We start from the raw sequence: 20,005 nt of genomic DNA, 5'->3' as shown, positions 1-20,005 counted from the left end.
CTATCGTTTCCAAAGAAAATCTTCCAGAACTGTTATTTGAAGCAGTTAGATAAGTATGAATATGGGGGGTCATTCAGACCCACTCGCAAGCGGCAGTACGCTCGCAAGTGGGTCGATGTTCCCCACTGCGCATGCGCATGACAGAGCTCCGTCATGCGCATGCGCAAGACCCGGACTGCGACAGCCAAGCTGTCGCTCCGGGTCTCGCACCAAAGGGGGCGTGCTGTCGATGGTGACTGACAGCACGCCCCCTTTGGTGGGCATGCCGTGGGCGTGCCTGCCAGACGGAGGCGTTCCCATGGGAACGCCTACCGTCTGAAGCCGGCCCCACTGACATCACTAGTGATGTCAGTGGGAGTGATTTTGGCTCTAATAGAGCCAAAATCACTCCAGGGCTTGTGGCAGGGAGACCCTACCGCAGGGTCTCCGTCGCAAGTCCGATGGTCGCGATGGTCAAGACCATCGCGACCATCTTTTTGGACGCTCGTATATGCTGTGGGTGGTCACCCACAGCTATACCAGTGTCCAGGAGGACGCTCCATTTTAATGGAGGAGGGCCCTGATTCAGAGCGAGCGCTCTGGTCAGAGCGTCCGGCTCTGAATCAGACCCATACATTTTTTAATTTTTCATACCTTGGGATCACCTTTTTATTTAAGCCAAAATAACCCTTTAACCTTACCTGGGAGGATCAGATGTTCCCAAACTCATTACAGTTCAGGTTTTAAGGATATGCTTCAGCACAGGTGACATCATTAGTACCTCAATCAAACTGGATTTAAGCATGGATATACTTAAAACCTGGATTGTAATGGCAGAGTTTGGGAACCTCTGCCATATAAAACAGTGTTGGTAATGGTAATGAATGCTTAGTTAAAACAAAAGACAAAAAGAAAGCTGCTATAAAACTGGCTTAAACCAAGAGGCTGAGTTGTGTGTGATGTCAGCTCTTGTGTTAATCCAGTGGTTCCCAAACTGGGTTCTGTGGCACTATGGGATGCCATCACGTGTTGGAGGGCTAGAATCAAATTATTTATGGTCAATGTGATAAGCAAAACCAGTCCTGGCAATCATAAAATCATAAAATAAGTGGACAAACACAAGTACAACCCTGTCCACCACCACATAACTGAACCTAAGGATGACATATACGTACAATTTACTTAATTTAATAATGATTGCAGAAGTTGTCAATAAGAAACTTTTGACCAAGGGGTGCTCCAATATATTTAGTTAAGAGTTGGGGGTCATTATCATTTGTTATTTTGCATTCTGAAATAGGCTGATAATAACCAGTTCCTAAGGACATCATAACAACTCCACCAGCTTGTCCTTCTCAGACTGTAGCAGAGAGGCTAGGCTCATACACAGTAAAATGACAATGTGACAACCTTGATAAGCAGAATAATCTGTCACATTTAGTAAAGGGGATAAGAGAATGTGGGTCCAGGGATAAGGTATGCAGAAAATAACTATAAGCATACAAATGACATGGGACTTCATACAATAAAGAATAAGCAGCAAACAAATGACATACAATGCGACACAGATGATATAATAATATGTACTAGCTTCTTATCAATACTATGATGTATAACCAATAAACTGAGTTTCTCTTGGCATATAAATAAGCTTTTTAACTTCAGCTGCTGCAGCACCTCTTTGGCTATTATAAAGTAGAAAATGCAATTCCTCACATACTTTATTTATACATTATACTCTGAATATACACAGTAACTTTCACAATAGCATATACTGTATAAGGACGTAGCAATATATCCGGCGGCTGTGTGTTTGTCACTGTGCTCACCAGCTCACTGCGGTCTACACTACACTAGCGGCGTGTGCAGAGAGCATACCCCAGTGCATGCCACCAGGTGCACCTCCGCTAGTGGGGCAACAAACTTTGTGGGGTCCCCTCCATGTGTCGGGGCCCAGGGACGACCGCCCCTGTCACCCCCCCTTAATCCGGCCCTGGTTGCAGGGGTTGAGATGGAAGCAGAGACTGAAACGTTAGCAGGGAGTGGGAGGTGTAGGCGGTAAATAAAGTAGAGAGAGATGCAGGTGATCAGACACGAAGGAGAGTATATAGGGAGGAGTAAGAGGGTTACCTAGAATCAGGGCCGGCCCTAGCCCAAATTTTTTGGTAAGCGAGTATATTTTTTGGCGCCCCCCTATGCAGTGCCCCTTTTACAGTGCCCCCGGTAGTGGTCCCCCCTATGCAGTGCCCCTTATATAGTGCCCCCAGTAGTAGCCCCCTCATGCAGTGCCCCCAATAGTGGTACCCCTTATGCAGTGCCCTTTAAACAGTGGCCCCAGTTGTAGTTCCCCCCCCTATGCAGTACCCCCAGTATTGCCCTTTATATAGTACCCCCAGTAGTGGCCCCCCTTGTAGTGACCCTAGTAGTAGTAGTCCCTCCTTGTAGTAGTGCCCCCATTGTTGTGCCCCCCAGTGGAGGTTCCCCCCCTATGCAGTGCCCCCAGTAGTAGCCCCCCCTTGTAGTGCCCCCAGTAGTAGTCCCCCCCTTGTAGTGCCCCCAGTAGTAGTCCCCCCTTGTAGTTCCCCCAGTAGTAATCCCCCCCCTTGTAGTGCCCCCAGTAGTAACCCCCCCTTGTAGTGCCCAAAATAGTAACCCCCCTTGTAGTGCCCCAGCAGTAACCCCCCTTGTAGTGCCCCCAGTAGTAGCCCCCCTTGTAGTGTCCCCAGTAGTAGCCCCCCGCCCCAGTAGAGACACACGTAATAATAATTTAAAAAAAACCACTTACCGGAAACGCCATTCCTGCCGCCGCTATCAGCTCCTTCCCTCCGTCCTCCCGGGCTGGGCCGCTTTGCATTATGGGCCATTACCCACTGCGGGAGCCGGAAGATGGCTCCAGCAGTGGGCGCAGCAGCCGATGAGAGTCTGACAGATTCTCAGTGGCTGCTAATCAAAACACACACACAGCTGCCGTCGCCTGTGTGTTTGGCACTGTGTAGTGCTGACTGAAATCCGTCCAGTCAGCGCTACACACATGGTGCCGCTGTGTTACAGAGACATGGTACGCAGCTGAGGTGCCCTCCACTATGTGGCGCCCCACTCAGCTGCGTACCATGCGTAATTAATGGTAGAACCGGCCCTGACAGCATTAGGTGACAGGGAGAGGGTGATAGCATTAGGTGACAGGGAGAGGGTGATAGCATTAGGTGACAGCATTAGGTGACAGGGAGAGGGTGACAGCATTAGGTGACAGGGAGAGGGTGACAGCATTAGGTGACAGGGAGAGGGTGACGACAGGGAGAGGGTGATAGCATTAGGTGACAGGGAGAGGGTGATAGCATTAGGTGACAGGGAGAGGGTGACAGCATTAGGTGACAGCATTAGGTGACAGGGAGAGGGTGACAGCATTAGGTGACAGCATTAGGTGACAGGGAGAGGGTGACAGCATTAGGTGACAGGGAGAGGGTGACAGCATTAGGTGACAGGGAGAGGGTGACGACAGGGAGAGGGTGATAGCATTAGGTGACAGGGAGAGGGTGACAGCATTAGGTAACAGGGAGAGGGTGACAGCATTAGGTGACAGGGAGAGGGTGACAGCATTAGGTGACAGCATTAGGTGACAGGGAGAGGGTGACAGCATTAGGTGACAGGGAGAGGGTGACGACAGGGAGAGGGTGACAGCATTAGGTGACAGGGAGAGAGTGACGACAGGGAGAGGGTGATAGCATTAGGTGACAGGGAGAGGATGACAGCATTAGGTGACAGGGAGAGGGTGACAGCATTAGGTGACAGCCATTGCATGACAAATAGAAAGCAATTAAATTAAATTGACTTACCTGGGGCCAGAACTGCAGCGCGTGGATAGCTCTTCCCCTTCCTAACCCTGGAGTACTCACTAAACGCCGGGGACGGAGATCGTGACGTCAGATGCGTCCATGCAGTAGCAAGAGAGAAGAGGAAGCTGGGGATGGAGGGGAGGAGCTAAGGAGAGGGGAGAGCGAGGCCCCTCCTACCCCTCCAGCCGGGCAAAGACTCCTGTAAGCTGAGTCACTCTGGAGGGGAGGAGCTGAGGGGAGGAGAAGAGTGGCCACTCCTCTGCCTCCGGCCATCCCTGGCCTGTCATTAATGAACTTGTGGGCCAGTGTGAATTACAATGAGTCACACTGACTCCTCTTATGCCGCTGCGCAGCCAGTCACAGCCGTTCAGGCAGCGGCTGTGGCTAGCTGCGCAGCGGCATAAAAGGAGTCAGTGTGACTCATGGTAATTAATTTCCGGCATCTTTGGGGGACAGTGGCGGGACTCTGCCTCCCTTATAACTTAGCGCCGTACGCGACTGCGTACCTGGCCTAACGGGCCGGCCGGCCCTGCCTAGAGTGAAGATATGGACACATGAGGAGAGTGAAACACAAAGGAAACAGATAAGAGAAGGGACACATGGAAGATGTTAGGTGAGCAAACTTTGTTCAACATATCCTACTACATTTGTTGCATTGTGAGGAAAAGTGTATGTGGAGTTGTGAACACATCTGTACTAGTACTGACAACACTGCATAGTCCACAGTTGGGTCTACACTCCCTTGAAGTAAACTTATTCAACATGCAAATGCCCATTACACTCATTCAGCCGCAAGTGGAGATGTGACTGGGTTGCAAACGATCCTAAATCATCTGTAGAGCAAAAAAAATCACAAGATCTGACCGCAGAGTGACTCCCATGTAACCCGGAATTAGCCCACGTGTCTGAAGGCAGTTTTCCTAGTTTTGCAAATTTCTACCCACACTATTCCGTACAAAAAAATTTTATGCTGCCAAACAAAAGTCCTATATATCTAGAAAACAACTAAGCTTCTATATGATAGACTTGATTATATAAAAAGTAATTCTTATTGAAACTGACTTAAAGAATGAAAATAGGATGGGATGAACTACATTTATGGGGACTTAATCTAGCAAATTACACAGAAGTAGTAACTGCGGTTATTTATTCATCAAAACAAAATCAGTATTCAAGTATTCAACAATACTGAACATAATAATAATTACTGTATGTCCCTCTGTTCCATCAAATGTACGCTGTGTATTACTCTGCTTGTATACTGATGTAATAAGCATGTAATAAAAAGCAATGTTCTCTGCCAGTGGATGTGTGCAAGGAATGAACAACACTCCCCTCCCAGTGCTTTATAAAAGAGGAAGTGCTTGTGTGAACTGTAGTTGTACTGTAGTTCACTCTCTTCCACTGCACGAAGATATCTGACTCTGAGGAACAGGGTAAAACAAAGAAGGAGGAAATCATGGATGAAATAAAAAAAATGGTTGAAGAGGCCAGCAAGAAGACTCCAGAGGAACTGCAATTTACTTATAAGGGGCTTCTGTACCCGAGCATTCTCTGCAGTGAGGCCACATTTCAAGCTCTAGAGTGTTTGGAAGCCAGAGAAGATGATGTGCTGATTGTCACTTATCCCAAATGTGGTAAGTGGGGGAAACATCTGCAGTGTCTAACTACCATAAATGCAGGGAGTGCAACTGCTCTGGGATCCATATGTCTTGCCTTGTCTGTCAAAACTTTCCTATGGACCCCCACAAATGTCTAATTATGCCCTTAAGTCATTACGTGTATCAAGTGACAAGTTCTAAAAAAAAAAGTGTTCGTTTCTCTCTTGTTTTCTATATAAATAGGGCCAAATGTAATAGAGGGCATGAATCAGCAAGGATCGCAGCTGCGATTGCAATAGCGATTATGCACGCAGTTTCACTGCAATAGTATGCTAATCCATTGCGTTCGCTATGCCATCGCAGCACTACATAAGGACGCCTCCTTTATTTTACACACATCCGCAATGTTTAGCAAGACTGCGAAACCATCGGTACCATCGCAGCATCACGCACACTTGCACAAGCTCTGATCTTACTCAGGAATTGCTAACTTCAATGAACGCTATGAGTCCTCAGGCTGCTTAAGGCATCGCAGTGGCTAATTTATGCATGCCCCTGCAATGGCATTCTAATGCACTGGCACTCCTGAGTTTCGCCAACAACCCCCCTGTCACCACCCACAAATGGCACTTCCTGTCGATCACTCTGCGATGGGTCTGCGTAGTCACTGCGATCACAGTCCCAATCGGTAGTGGCCAGTTCGCGGACTGCATTGCATACACAGAATGCAACAATCGGCTGATTGCGTGCTTAATCGCAGTTGCCATCGGTAGTGAATCAGGCCGTTTGGGTGGGTGCTGGGTTGATAGTGTAAATGTGGGGTAAAAAATAGAAGTGAAAATATTGTCTTTTGCAATAGAACTATAGGTCCCAGCAAGCCTCTCCCACATGCTGGTACTTGGAGAACCACAAGTACCAGAATGCGGGGCATTACGGGCCTGCTGGTACCTGTAGTTCTACTGCAAAATAAATATTTAAAAAACGACAAGACACACACACCGTGACAGTACAATTTTATTTAAACATACATGCACACTCACATACACACTCACACTCACTATCACACTTTGGGGTCTATTCATGAAGCAAAGAAGAGCCCTGTTTAGCTGAAATCAGGGCTCTTCTCTGCTTCGTGCTATTCATGGAGCTAGTTTACCGTGGAGAAGTGTATTACTTCTCCAGCGGTACCCCTGCTCCATGCCTGCATCGCATCACCATACTATTGTATGGTGAGTGCGATTCATGAAGGAACGGGAAGCTCAGCTTTTCGTCCCCTCCTGCGGTACATATCCGCCATCTGAGGTAGGCGTTATCTGTTACCGCAAGCCGGACAGAGCAGGGAAGCTGCATACTTCCCTGCTTTCTGCCTGGCACCCAGCGCTGGCTCCGCCCCTTTTCCTAGCGTCCATAGCAGCAGGTCTGACGTAACCTGCTGCTCTCAGATGCCGGGGCATGTGCAGTGAGGAGCAGGTCTGTCTTCTCACTGCACTACAGGGATCACGGAGGGGCCGGACAATGGCCAAAGACGTCGGACAGGTATGTGTACATGAAGGGATACTACTGTAAACTTCACTATATATCGCATCAATGTGAAATAGACCCCATACTCACCTAGTATCCCTGTAGCCATTCATGTCCACTTCTCCATGTAGAAATCCACGGATACCTGAAAAACAAAATCCATACTTACCTCTACCTATGCGTGGATCAGGGCCGTAGCTAGGGTAGTGCGGCCGGTGCCATCGCACAGGGCACCACAGGTCAGGGGGTGCTGTTTGGGCCTGTCAAATTTCTGTTTATTATCATTCTTGCTTGTAGCTTCCTCTTATTTCATCCCCAGCATCTCCTGGCCTCCCCTATCTCTCCCTGGCCCTTCCCCATGAAGCCATGGCTCTTTTTTGGGTGCATTATGTCCCTTTGAAAAATGAGGAGGGCGCCAATGCTCTTTCTGGCACAGGGCACCAAAAAGTCTAGTTACGGCTCTGGCGTGGATCACATCCTCTTTCTTCCATGTAGGCATCCAGGGGGTTAAAAATAACAAACCGCAAAGTCCTGATCCAGTACTGACAGGAGGAAGGGTATGTGTACTAGTCGCATTAAAAGGTGTGAGGTTACATAGGAAATACTCGCACACTTTCGCACAGTGTAGAAGCCTCCAGCTCAAAGGTTCACAGGCTATTACATTTGCGAGTTGCGGCACCAACTCGCACCTTCAAAAAATGCGAGAAGGTGCATGTTGGATTTTTAAATAAAACTCGCACCCTATTACATTTGGCCCATAGTCTATATATGTATAAAATTTTAAATACATATCTACAGATATATGGGGTAGATGGGGATATAGGGGACTATTTATCAAGCATTTATTCATAAACTTATTTAGAAACTGTAGTTTCTGCATCATTTTATGAATTGTTGCTCTCTGCTAGCAGCCTAATGCTGGAGATTTCTCAGAAAACTTCTGCAGAAGACTCATTGGTGCTGCAGATCGAAGTCCCCATTATTATCAATGGGGACTACAGTCTGACCCCTAGGTACCAAGCTTGGGAATCAGTGGCTGTGTTCAGGGCCCTGGGCCCAGAAAGAGCATTGGCACCACCACCCCTCCCCCCTATTTTCCAAATAGGGACATAAGATGTGTGCCCGAAAAAGGGGCGTGGTCTCATGGGGAAGGTGCATGGGAAATCTGATTTGTCCCGTACGATGATGAAGGGGGACCGATCCCCCTGTTATCCAGGTATCACTGCCAAATACAGTGTGAATCCAATGGAAGTGATGATACACATTGATTATGCAGTATAATGCACCAGCTCTAGATGTAGGAGAGCACTGATGAAGCTGCACCTGCAGCAGGATCTGTACATCAGTACAGCCGTGCATCAGCCTGGAGCTGGCAGTGTAGATCACTGACTGAAGGTATGGAAAGAGTGGTAATCAGTAGCGGCTCCAGATGTGGAGCTGCAGCCCAGTCCTAAAATCAAATAGGGGAGCCACACCAACTGCCAGTGAGTCCTGGCCGGCGATGTTTGGCAGCATTTGGAAGGGCAGTTGGTGAGGCTCCACTATTTGAAATTTGGACTGCGCTGCAGCCCCACCTCTGGAGCCACCACTGGTGCTAATACCCTAACCCTCACCCTTAATCTTAAACTCTAACACTAATACCCAAAACCCTCAAAATTAATCCTACTACCATAACACCCCAACCCTTAATCCAAATCCTGACCCTAATTTTCTAACATTAATACCCTAACCAAAACTCTAATCCAACTCTATCCCTAACCTTAATAACCACACCCTTAAAGGACAGACTAGATGGGCCAAATGGTTCTCATTTGCTGACAAACTCCATGTTTCTATGGGGTCTATTTACTAAGCAGTGTTAGGAGACAAATAGGGGAATTCAATATGGAGCGAAAACTCAGTTTTTGCGTTAATTTCGCAGCTATGACGTCATTATCGCAGGTTTTAGTTTTACACCGTATTCAATTTCAAAGACTTTTCGCAGGTTCGAAAAGTCTTTGATAAAAAACGGGGATAACTTTTCACCATTGAATAGGTGTCGAAAAAAAGTGCAGAATTGGGGTTTAGGGGTGCAGGCTTAAAAAAAATAGCCTGCACCCCTGGGAATGACATTTTAAAAATAACTGTGTCAAAAAAAGTTTTAAAAAAAAATAGGGACACCCCAAAAAATGAATTTAAAAATTGGGGTGAAAAAAAAAAATGGGAAAAAATTGTTTAAAACTAGGGAAATAGGTTCAGGGCTATTCTGCAAGTATGCGGCAGATGTATTCTAGAATAGATTTATAGCGGCAGGTGCACAATTGCAGAATTTTTAAAAACTTACTTTAGGGACATCAAAATTTGCTAGTACCCATTTTCATATACCCCAAATTTGATGGGGCCACTTAAAAAAACGAAAAAAACAACCTAAGTGCTCTTCTGCATCACTTCTTCAATGTCGGGAAAAAAGCACCTGTCGCAGCTATTTAAATCCCCGACTTTCATTTGCAGGCTAAAACGGGGGGACCCATAGTGATCCCCCATGTTTTTACAACTTTAGGGGGGTCCTACAATTTTTCCCATGAAATATTCGTTTTTTTACGCAAATCCCACTTTGCCAGGTCCCGTTTTCGGAGGTTTTATATTGAATACGCGGATAAAGTGGGCGCGCGCCCGATACTTTATCCCTGAAAATTCTCCAATGTGGAGCGAAAAGTCCAGCACAGAGGAGAAACCTCTACTGGGGGCAGTAATTGGGGGGACTACTACTGGGGGCAGTAATTGGGGGGACTACTACTGGGGGCAGTAATTGGGGGGACCTCTACTGGGGGCAGTAATTGGGGGGACCTCTACTGGGGGCACTAATTGGGGGGACTACTACTGGGAGCAGTAATTGGGGGGACCACTACTGGGGCACTAATTGGGGGGACTACTATTGGGGCACTCCATCAGGGACCACTACTGGGGGGACTACTACTGGGGGCACTATATAAAGTGCATTGCATAGGGGGAGCCTACTACTGGGGGGACTGCTACTGGAGATACTATAATGGGCACTGCATAAGGGGGGGTCTACTACTGGGGGCACTATATAATGGGCACTGCATAAGGGGGGGTCTACTACTGGGGGCACTATATAAGGGGCTTACTACTGGAGGCACAAGGGACACTGCACTGGGGGCACTAAATAGGACCACTACAAGGGGCACTGGATAGTGGGGACCGCTACTGGGGGGCTGCATAAGGGGGATTACTACTGGGGGCACTGTATAAGGGGCACAACTGGGGGCCTGCATAAGGGGGACCACTACTGGGGGCACTGTATAAGGGGAACTAATGGGGAGCTGCATAAGGGGGACCACTACTGGGGGTACTGTATAAGGGGAACTAATGGGGAGCTGCACAAGGGGCACCACTACTGGGGGTACTGTACAAGGAGCACTACTGGGGGCCTGCATAAGAGGGACCACTACTGGGGGCACTGCATAGGGCGGACTGTATAAGGAGCACTACAGGGGTTAAGGTGCATATGGAAAGGAATGCTAACAGTGACGAGAAAGGGGTTATGTGTCCTGTTGACACGCCCCATTGTCAAGTGACCCCGCCCCTTGTGACCACGCCCATTTTTCACGCATATTGGGGGGGGCGCCATTTTAAAATTTGCCCAGGGCTCCAAATACCCTAGTTATGCCACTGGTAAATAGACCCCTATGTTACTATCGCCAGGGCCGGCCGTAGCCAATTTGGTGCCCTAGGCAAGATTTTGGATGGTGCCCCTAGAAGATAATCCATCACCAATCTTAAAGTGGGTACACAGCTGATGGATATATCTGCAGGTCGACTGATCTGCAGATATATATGCAGATTATGGTTGTTCATACACACTGAACAACCATCATCTGAGGCCCCGCTAGCCAGGCGACACATAGCGACCCCCTCCCTGCCAGCCACTGCAGCAAGTGTAAGGGCGATGGGCTGTATGCCCGTACACACAGCGATGGCTGTGCTGCACAGCTGACGCAATATGTCTGTGAACAGCGTTGTTCATGGACATATTGTGTGTACGGGATATTTTTGGCATCTCAGCATTTGAGACACCAAGACATTAAATATATATATATATATTTATATATAATTATATGTGTGTATATATATATATACACACACACATATAAATATATATATACAATATAAATATATATGCTGAAAAATAAGGAGATGTGCGCCTAATAGTGTAGTATTTTAAGATAAAATAAACTTGTGCTCAAAATAGGTAATGTGCGTACCAAAAATGAAACAAAAGCTTATCTGATGTCCAGGTGATACTTTCAATGGTCAGATTAACCCAAAACGACAACACTTCCAAGGTTTTCCAAGGTGTACTCTTTCTGTAGTAACTTGCTAGGCAGGATCAGGAACAAAGAATTCTGAATTCTTATTCTCTCATACAGAGATCCTTGCAGACAAAATGTGTCCAGAAGGGAATTTGGGATGTGGGATAATAACTCCAGTTTGACCAGTTTTTAGCAAGGTCTCCCAGCACTGGACACATTTTGTCTGCAAGGATCTCTGTATGAGAGAATAAGAATAAGAATTCAGATAAGCTTTTAACTGTTTCATTTTTGGTACGCACATTACCTATTTTGAGCAAAATTTATTTTATCTTAAAATACTACACTATTAGGCGCGCATCTCATTATTTTTCAGCACTTTGTTCTCCGATTGCCACACGGATTATTGAGAAACTGCAGCTACCCGTTATTTCCAGGAAGTGTTCTTCACGACGTATCATCACCATTATATTTTATGACTCTATGTACACAAGGAATTCGAAATTTGTGTGCTAGTATTCACTTTTTGTTTTCAATATATATATATTTATATATATATATATATATATATATATATAAATGAAGAACTGGCGGCACTCAGAAAACTTTTGTAGAAATAGTAAAAAACGTAGTGCTTTTAATCTACGTTTTGGGACTTTAAAATCCCTTCTTCAGGATACACAACATATGTTGTGTATCCTGAAGTAGGGATTTTAAAGTCCCGAAACGTAGATTAAAAGCACTAAGTTTTTTACTATTTCTACAAAAAGTCTTCTGAGTGCCGCCAGTTCTTCATTTCTACATTGTGGGGGATTCGTACCCCAGTGGAGGGCACCAGGAGCAAGCTGTCCTCTGACATTGGAGGGGAGTGCCGGGCCGAAACTGGACTTGTATGTGTGTGTATATATATATATATATATATATATATATATACACAGTCAATTGCATAAATATTGGGACATTGACAGAATTTTCATATTTTGGCCTCTATTCACCACCACAATGGCTTTGAAATGAAACAAACAAGATGTGCTTTAACTGCAGACTTTCAGATTTAATTTGAGGGTAATTACATCCAAATCAGGTGAATGGTGTAGGAATTACAACGGTTTCTATATGTGCCTCCCACTGTTTAAGGGGCCAAAAGTAATGGGACAAACTAAACAATCCTAAATCTAACTTTCACTTTTTAATACTTTGTTGCAAATCCTTTCCAGGCAATTACAGCCTGAAGTCTGGAACGCATAGACATCACCAGACGCTGGGTTTCATCCCTGGTGATGCTCTGCCAGGCCTCTACTGCAAATGTCTTCAGTTCCTGCTTGTTCTTGGGGCATTTTCCCTTCAGTTTTGTCTTCATCAAGTGAAATGCATGCTCAATCGGATTCAGGTCAGGGGATTGACTTGGCCATTGCATAACATTCCACTTTTTAGCCTTAAAAAACTCTTTGGTTGCTTTTGCAGTATGCTTCGGGTCATTGTCCATCTGCATTGTGAAGCGCTGTCCAATGAGTTCTGTAGCATTTGACTGAATATGAGCATATAATATTGCCCGAAACACTTCAGAATTCATTCTGCTGCTTTTGTCAGCAGTCACATCATCAATAAATAGGGAACCAGTTCCATTGGCAGCTATACATGCCCACGCCATGACACTACCACTACCATGCTTCACTGATGAAGTGGTATGTTATGAATCATGAGCAGTTCCTTTCCTTCTCCATACTCTTCTCTTCCCATCACTCTGGTACAAGTTGATCTTTGTCTCATCTGTCCATAGGATGTTGTTTCAGAACTGTAATGGCTTTTTTAGATGTTGTTTGGCAAACTCTAATCTGGTCTTCCTGTTTTTGAGGCTCACCAATGGTTTACATCTTGTGGTGAACCCTCTATATTCACTCTTGTGAAGTCTTCTCTTGATTGTTGACTTTGACACATATACACCTACCTCCTGGAGAGTGTTCTTGATTTGGCCAACTGTCTTCTGTCGTCCACCACAGTTGTTTTCCGTGGTCTTTCGGGTCTTTTGGTGTTGCTGAGCTCTCCGGTGCGTTCTTTCTTTTTAAGAATGTTCCAAACAGTTGATTTGGCCACACCTAGGGCTGTATTCAGAGGCGGCCGTACGGTCTACGACCGCACGGCCGCCTCGATGTTTGTCTAGTGCGCATGCGCACGAGGGAGCTGGCTCCCTCGTGCGCATGCTTGAGACCCACTTCGACCGACAGCGCTGGTCGTAGCGGGTCTCTTTCCAAAGGGGGCGAGCTGTCGATGTTGATTGACAGCTCGCCCCGTTTGCAAGGCGGGCCTACCCTAGGGTCTCGTCGTAAGCCCCGATGGTCGCGATGGTCTCTGACCATCGCGACCATCACCCGAGTGGTCGTTAGAGCTGTGGGTGTTAACCCACAGCCTAACAACCGCAACAGAGGCGGGCGGTCAGGTTGCAAGTGGCCGCCCAGTTTCTGAGCAACCGCTTGCATCCTCCGACCGCCTCTGAATGAGGCCCCTAATGTTTTTGCTAACTCTCTGATGGGTTTGTTTTGATTTTCAGCCTAATGATGACTTGCTTCACTGATAGTGACAGCTCTTTGGATCCCATATTGAGAGTCGACAGCAACTGATTCCAAATGCAAATGTCACACCTAGAATCAACTCCAGACCTTTTACCTGCTTAATTGATAATGAAATAACGAGGGAATAGCCCACACCTGTCCATGAAATAGCTTTTGAGTTGATAGTCCCATTACTTTTGGCCCCTTAAAAAGTGGGAGGCACATATAGAAACCGTTGTAAGTCCTACACCGTTCACCTGATTTGGATATAATTACCCTCAAATTAAATCTGAAAGCCTGCAGTTAAAGCACATCTTATTTGTTTAATTTCAAAGCCATTGTGGTGGTGAACAGAGGCCAAAATATGAAAATTCTGTCAATGTCCCAATATTTATGCACCTGACTGTATATATATACACATGTACAGAAACATAAATACACATACCTTTATATAGCTACACCACGTGAAACCGGAACTCCGGGAACTGGGACTGCACACCTGCACGGTGTCCGCAACAGATGACGTCATCACGCTAGTTGCGTGCTCCGACGCCCTGGGATTGTGTCACCATCACCATGACTACAATAAACAAGCAACATCAGTGCTAATAAACATCAAAAAAGAATTAAGCACATATCCAAAGTACATATCAAAAGTAGATAAGGTTACAGGTAATCACATAATAAGTTGCCTGATGAAAAATCTAAAGGAGCGAGCAAGGTTATGTCAAGTAAAGCAAGTATAGGAAATGCTTTCGTTTAACCCTCTAGGGTAAAGCACATTGAGCCGGGCAATCCAGCGTGCCTCGCACTGTAACAATTTCCTGGCTCGGTCTCCTCCACGGGGCTGAGGGGGAACCGAGTCAATCATTCTGTATCGCAAACTAGAGAGAGGGTGATTAAACTCAGAAAAGTGGCGAGCCACTGGTTGTTCACTTGAACCTGTTGCAAGTACATTACGGATAGCCGACCTATGGGCTGACATCCGTTCCTTAAACTTTCACTTTTCAGGTTTTTGTAACCTGAGGACAGTTTTAATAACTGAAACATTGTTGGCATCAAAGTCCAGTGTTTGAATCGTTATTCAAGTCCTGAGTGCCGCACCTTGGATGAGTACTGTATGTATATTTTTTGTGAGGGCACCGACTGCAGATGGGACACGTTGTTGTGAGTGCCGGACCAGTGACTATTATATATATATACACACACATACAGATTACACCACCCCCTCTCCTCTTATAGTCACTGTCAGACGCAGCACTGACAAAACCACTCTTTGCCCCCAGCCCCCACCTTTCTCCCAGCTAGCCAGCTACACATTAATTTTTTTTAACACACCCCCACCTAATATACCCAGAGTCGGGAGTGAGAAAGCACTCAGGCTGCCTCCTTATTTTTAAAATTATGCTGGCGCTGTGGCGCAGCACAGCTAAATATAATGATGCTGTATTACCTGCGGCCTGCCTTCACAATGGCTGGCAGGGCCTGGGCGTCTAAGATGGAGGTGGCAGCAGCAGCGCAGGCCATCTTGGCTCCTCCTGTAGACAGAATGAGCTTCTATGCAGAAGCTCATTCTGACTAAGGGCTGGGCGGATGCGAATCCCGGTCACATGACTGGCCAGGCCAAGCGCTTCGCTGCCTGATCGGAGAGCTCTGATCGTGGCAGTACGCTGGGGAGAGAGCGGGTAGCAGCGCCGGCTCCGGGGTTGACTGTCATCACGGTAGGTGGGAGCAGCGGCAAGTGGCAGCGGCGGAGGGGGGGGACAGACAGGCAGAGCCCTGGAATGCCCCTAGCATTCTGAGTCGCCCCTAGGCATTTGCTTATTATGCCTAGGGCCGGCTCTGACTATCGCTGTCCCTGCGAGTTACCTTTACTACATGGAGGGACTTTTTTGTAAAAAAATTAAAAGTCCCTTGCGAGACTAATTATTAATAAAATGGCTCTATAGAATTATAGTGCTAACAGAGATATCAATAATGGAAGGACATTGGCCCGGATTCAGAGCTGGACGCAAGTCGCTGCTCGTTCGCTCCGAGCGATGTTTGCCCAACTGCGCATGCGTACGGATCGTTATACGCATGCGCGAACAACTCAGTGCGGCCGAAATTCATGTGCTCGCAAAATAGCGAATGCCTGATAATTTGAGTGACAGAAAGAGGCGTATGTGGGTGGTAACAGGGGAAGGTGCTTGAAAACGGGGAGTGGAGATCCGATCGCAGGCGTGCTTAAAGGTCAAAACGGGCGTTTTATGGGTGTGCATATTTAAAACAGCAGCGTCATAGACCACGTCACTGGGTTATTTTAGAGCCAGAACTGCTCGCAAAATTGTGGTAGCAAACACCAGCCCCAAGAATAGCGAGCAGTTCATACCCTGGTCGATGTACTCGATTAATCTAATAAATAGCGGACATGACGTAGGATGCGAGCGGCCAGGGGGCGTATTTTTTCAAAAAACGAACGCAAGTTTTGTTCGCTCGTTCAGACATAGAGGCGTGAACAGACCGCAAACAGCGAACGGTTAATTTGAATAGCCACCCCTTGTTTTAGAACGAACGACCGCAAATAGCGAGTGGCTCTGAATGAGGGCCATTGTGTGTGTTCTGCTTGTCATAGGCATAATTTCTCAGTCGCCTCCAACCCATAATTATCAGGGCAATTTTTGTATTGGTAAATATTAGGCTTTCCCTACACCCTGGTGTCAGTGGTAGTGCTGGTCCTGGTTAAATGTCTGATAGATGAATTGCATAAAGTTGTACATGTGAAAACCTTGTTTTTCATGATACTTTTTTTAATGTAAATATAACTTCTCTGTACCCACTGTCAGAATGTTACCTCTCTGGGCTCGCCACTGTTACCAACAATCCTGTGTCCTTTGCATCTGTAGTGTACAGTACATAGTACATATCTATTGGTTATGTGTTGTATTATTCATTTTAGTCTAGCCACGTACCAAATGATATTAATTGTTTAGGTGAATCCACTTGGCCTTCTCACTGCATTAATAGCTAGCAGCAGGAGAGAAAGATTGTAACTTTCGACTAGATTCCCTCTGTATGCCATATTGCTCTTCTCTATATGCTCTATTTGCTACAATCCGCATTTTTAATGCAGATTGTAGTGTGATATTACCGCCTGAACTCGCATTGCGAATTCAGGCACTATCACAGGGATTTACTAAAAATACCTTGCAGGTACAGAACTTGCGATAAAGCTCTGTCCCTGCGAATCCTCTCCGAACACTTATCATGGTATTTTCGCAAAAAATACTGTGACAAGTACCGGCGCATGCGCCGACCGGCTGATGCTAAGCCCCGCCCCCCGCGCTCGTGACCCACCCTTCCTTACTTACACTTACCCAGGGGCTTGCTGGCAACTTTTAGCCTGGGAGGCAAATGCATGCAGGCGGCCCTGGCAGAGAAGTAGCGTGCAGCCAGGGTGCCCGAAGAACGTGCATGCTACGGCGCCCCCCCCTCTAGTGTTCCAGGGAGGAGGCAGATCCATATGGGATTAATGTAAAGTAAAAATAAAGATTAGGGGCAGCCCCCTGTCGTAGTGCCCATATGCAGTGCCGTCCTGTGCCCTAGGAGAGGACCCCCTTATGCAGGCCTCCAGTAGTGCCCCCAGTAGTGATCCCCCTATGCAGTTTCCCTTATACAGGGCCCCCAGTAGTGGTCCCCCCTGTGCTCCCAGTAATAAGCCCCTTATATAGTGCCCCCAGTAGTGGTCCCCCCTGTGCAGTGCTCATTGTGCCCCCAGTAGTAAGCCCCTTATATAGTGCCCCCAATAGTGGTACCCCTTATGCAGTGCCCCTTATATAGTGCCCCCAGTAGCAGTTCACCCCTCATGCAGTGCTCCCAATAGTGGTAACCCTTATGCAGTGCCCCTTAAATAATGGCCCCAGTTGTAGTCTCCCCCCTATGCAGTACCCCCAGTATTGGCCTTTATATAGAGCCCCCAGCAGTGGTCCCTCGATGCAGTGCTCCCAGTGGTAGTCCCCTCCCCCTATGTAGTGCCCCTAGTAGTAGTCCCCTCCCTATGCAGTGCCCCTAGTAGTAGTCCCTCCCCTTGTAGTGCCCCTAGTAGTAGTCCCCCCCTTGTAGTGCCCCCAGTAGTAGTAGTCTGCCCCCAGTAGTAGCCCCCCCTTGTAGTGCCCCCAGTAGTAGTAGTCCCCAGTAGTAGTAGTCCCGTGCCCCCAGTAGTAGTAGTCCCCCCCTTGTAGTGCCCCCAGTAGTAGTAGTCCTCCCCCTTGTAGTGCCCTCAGTAGTAGTAGTCCCCCCTTTGTAGTGCCCTCAGTAGTGGTCTCCCCCATTGTATTGCCAGCCCCCCCCAGTAGACACACGTAATAAAAAACAAAACACTTACCTGAATCCCCGCTCCCGCCACCTCCATCCGCTCCTCCGTCTGTCAGCCCGCCACTGCACTTCTCTGGTGATCGGTGCTCCTGTGATGTCCTCCATGGCTCCGGTCAGCTGACATCCCATTCTGCACTGGGACCCGGTCAGGTGACAACCGGGCCCCAGTGCAAGATGGGAGACCAGTTGACCGGAGGGAGGACATCACCGGAGCCCCGATCACCGGTCCCTGGACTCAGGTAAGTTTTTTTTTTTTTTTTACAGTGTATCAGCATGTGGTCTGTTTAGACCAGTGGTTCTCAAACTCGGTCCTCAGGACCCCACACAGTTCACTTTTTCCAGGTCACCCAGCAGGTGCACAGGTGCATTAATTACTCACTGACACGTTTTGAAATATTCACATGTGCAGCTAATTCACTAGTAATTATGTGAGGAGACCTGCAAAACATGCACAGTTTGGGGTCCTGAGGACAGAGTTTGAGAACCTGTGGTTTAGACCACACAGCTGATCACTGGGGCTGGCTTTGGGCTCTGCTCTAACCGGTAGAGCAGAGCAGGAGTCCAGTAACCAGGGAAGACCCTGGATAACGCCGTCTCCAGGTGGCGTTATTATCACAGGGCTTTCCCCAGTATTTTATCACAATTTATTTTTAGTAACTTTGGCCAGATCCCATTTCCCATTACAATGATGGGAAATGCGATCTGATTACTAAAAATAAGTGATAATTAGGGCTTGGAGTAGAATTTTACGAATTCTACTCCAATTGCCCTGTAGTAACTTTATGTGATACTAAAATAAAGTGAAAAAGGGTGTTTTCACACCCTTTTCACATTATTTTAGTAAGAATAGTGTTAATAAATAGAGCCCTATATCTCCCCATAAATGCTGAGGGAGCTTCAACCACTCAGGGGCCTATTTATCATTACATAATTATCACTCGCTGCGAGTTCAAAGAACCGTTTGGAGGCATTCATGCCTCATTACGTAAAGTATCACTTCCGAAAAACTGCTCTATTTGCTTTTACAAAAGTATGTGAAAATGTTAATTTTCACATGCTTTTGTGAAAAATAAGTGTGGGCCCATTAGGGGCATATTTATCACAATCTGCATCTCAGATGTTGATGGGATGTGCTAAATTCGCCAAAATTTGCAATGCAATATTTTTTTCAAATACATGTATTTTATTGATTTTTACATTTTCATAAAACTACCAAGAAAAATTAAGAGAAAAAACAAATAAATAAATAAAAACAAAGAAAAATCTGACACAAATACAAATAAGTAATTGGTTCAAAAAGTACAAAGTATATGAAATGTGATAAACTGTATATAAAATGACCACAATCCAAGCAAAGGATTGTCCTATAAAACTGTAAACAATACAAAAATATGTTTAACATATTATATGGTGAGTGCAATAAAATACACAAAAAACAGAGTTGCAGATGCACTATGCGATCATTACTGTTCACATTTAAATATATTAAATATAATTTCAGAGGTAGTTAGCATATCAATGGCCAATGATACGGGCCTGCCCACCAGCCTCAAGGTCACCTCATTTAGCAGGTCCCTAACACTCTGGGGTTCACATCTGGGAAGCAGGGCACCCCAAAAGACAGCTCAGCCTAAGACCTCCCCAGGGCATTACACGAAAAAAAGGGTGACAGTGAAGTGTTAAAGTATCAGGTGTGTAAAAGTAGCTAATAAGTGTTAAAATAATAATAAGGTAAAATATGTGTGAAAAAATACATGACTAATAAACAAACATAAAGGTGATATACAAAGTGTCTATGTGTATTAAATGGTGATGCCCTGAAGAGGTCCAGCCAGAACAGCTCAGGGAGCCCCAGTTTA

At 46.4% G+C, this 20,005-nt stretch overlaps 1 protein-coding gene across 2 annotated transcripts in view; it reads left to right on the top strand.

Moving 5' to 3' along the window:
- Positions 1-4,195: 4,195 nt before the first annotated feature.
- Positions 4,196-20,005, top strand: part of LOC148521936 (sulfotransferase 6B1-like) — a 45,123-nt gene continuing 29,313 nt past the window's right edge. The window contains exons 1-2 of one of the 2 annotated variants that reach the window (XM_088474393.1): positions 4,196-4,425; positions 5,117-5,449. In XM_088474393.1, coding sequence (XP_088330519.1) covers positions 5,272-5,449 — 178 coding nt within the window. In that variant the 5' untranslated portion in view covers positions 4,196-4,425; positions 5,117-5,271. The remainder of the gene's footprint in view (positions 4,426-5,116; positions 5,450-20,005) is intronic. The other variant, XM_088474395.1, reaches the window with a different exon arrangement.

Source organism: Taudactylus pleione, unplaced genomic scaffold, assembly GCF_031769625.1.
Source record: "Taudactylus pleione unplaced genomic scaffold, aTauple2 ptg000154l, whole genome shotgun sequence".
In the NCBI taxonomy this organism is placed as follows: domain Eukaryota; kingdom Metazoa; phylum Chordata; class Amphibia; order Anura; family Myobatrachidae; genus Taudactylus; species Taudactylus pleione.
The sequence above is the reverse complement of the archived record's forward strand: the minus strand, read 5'-3'. Positions and strand labels throughout refer to the sequence as shown.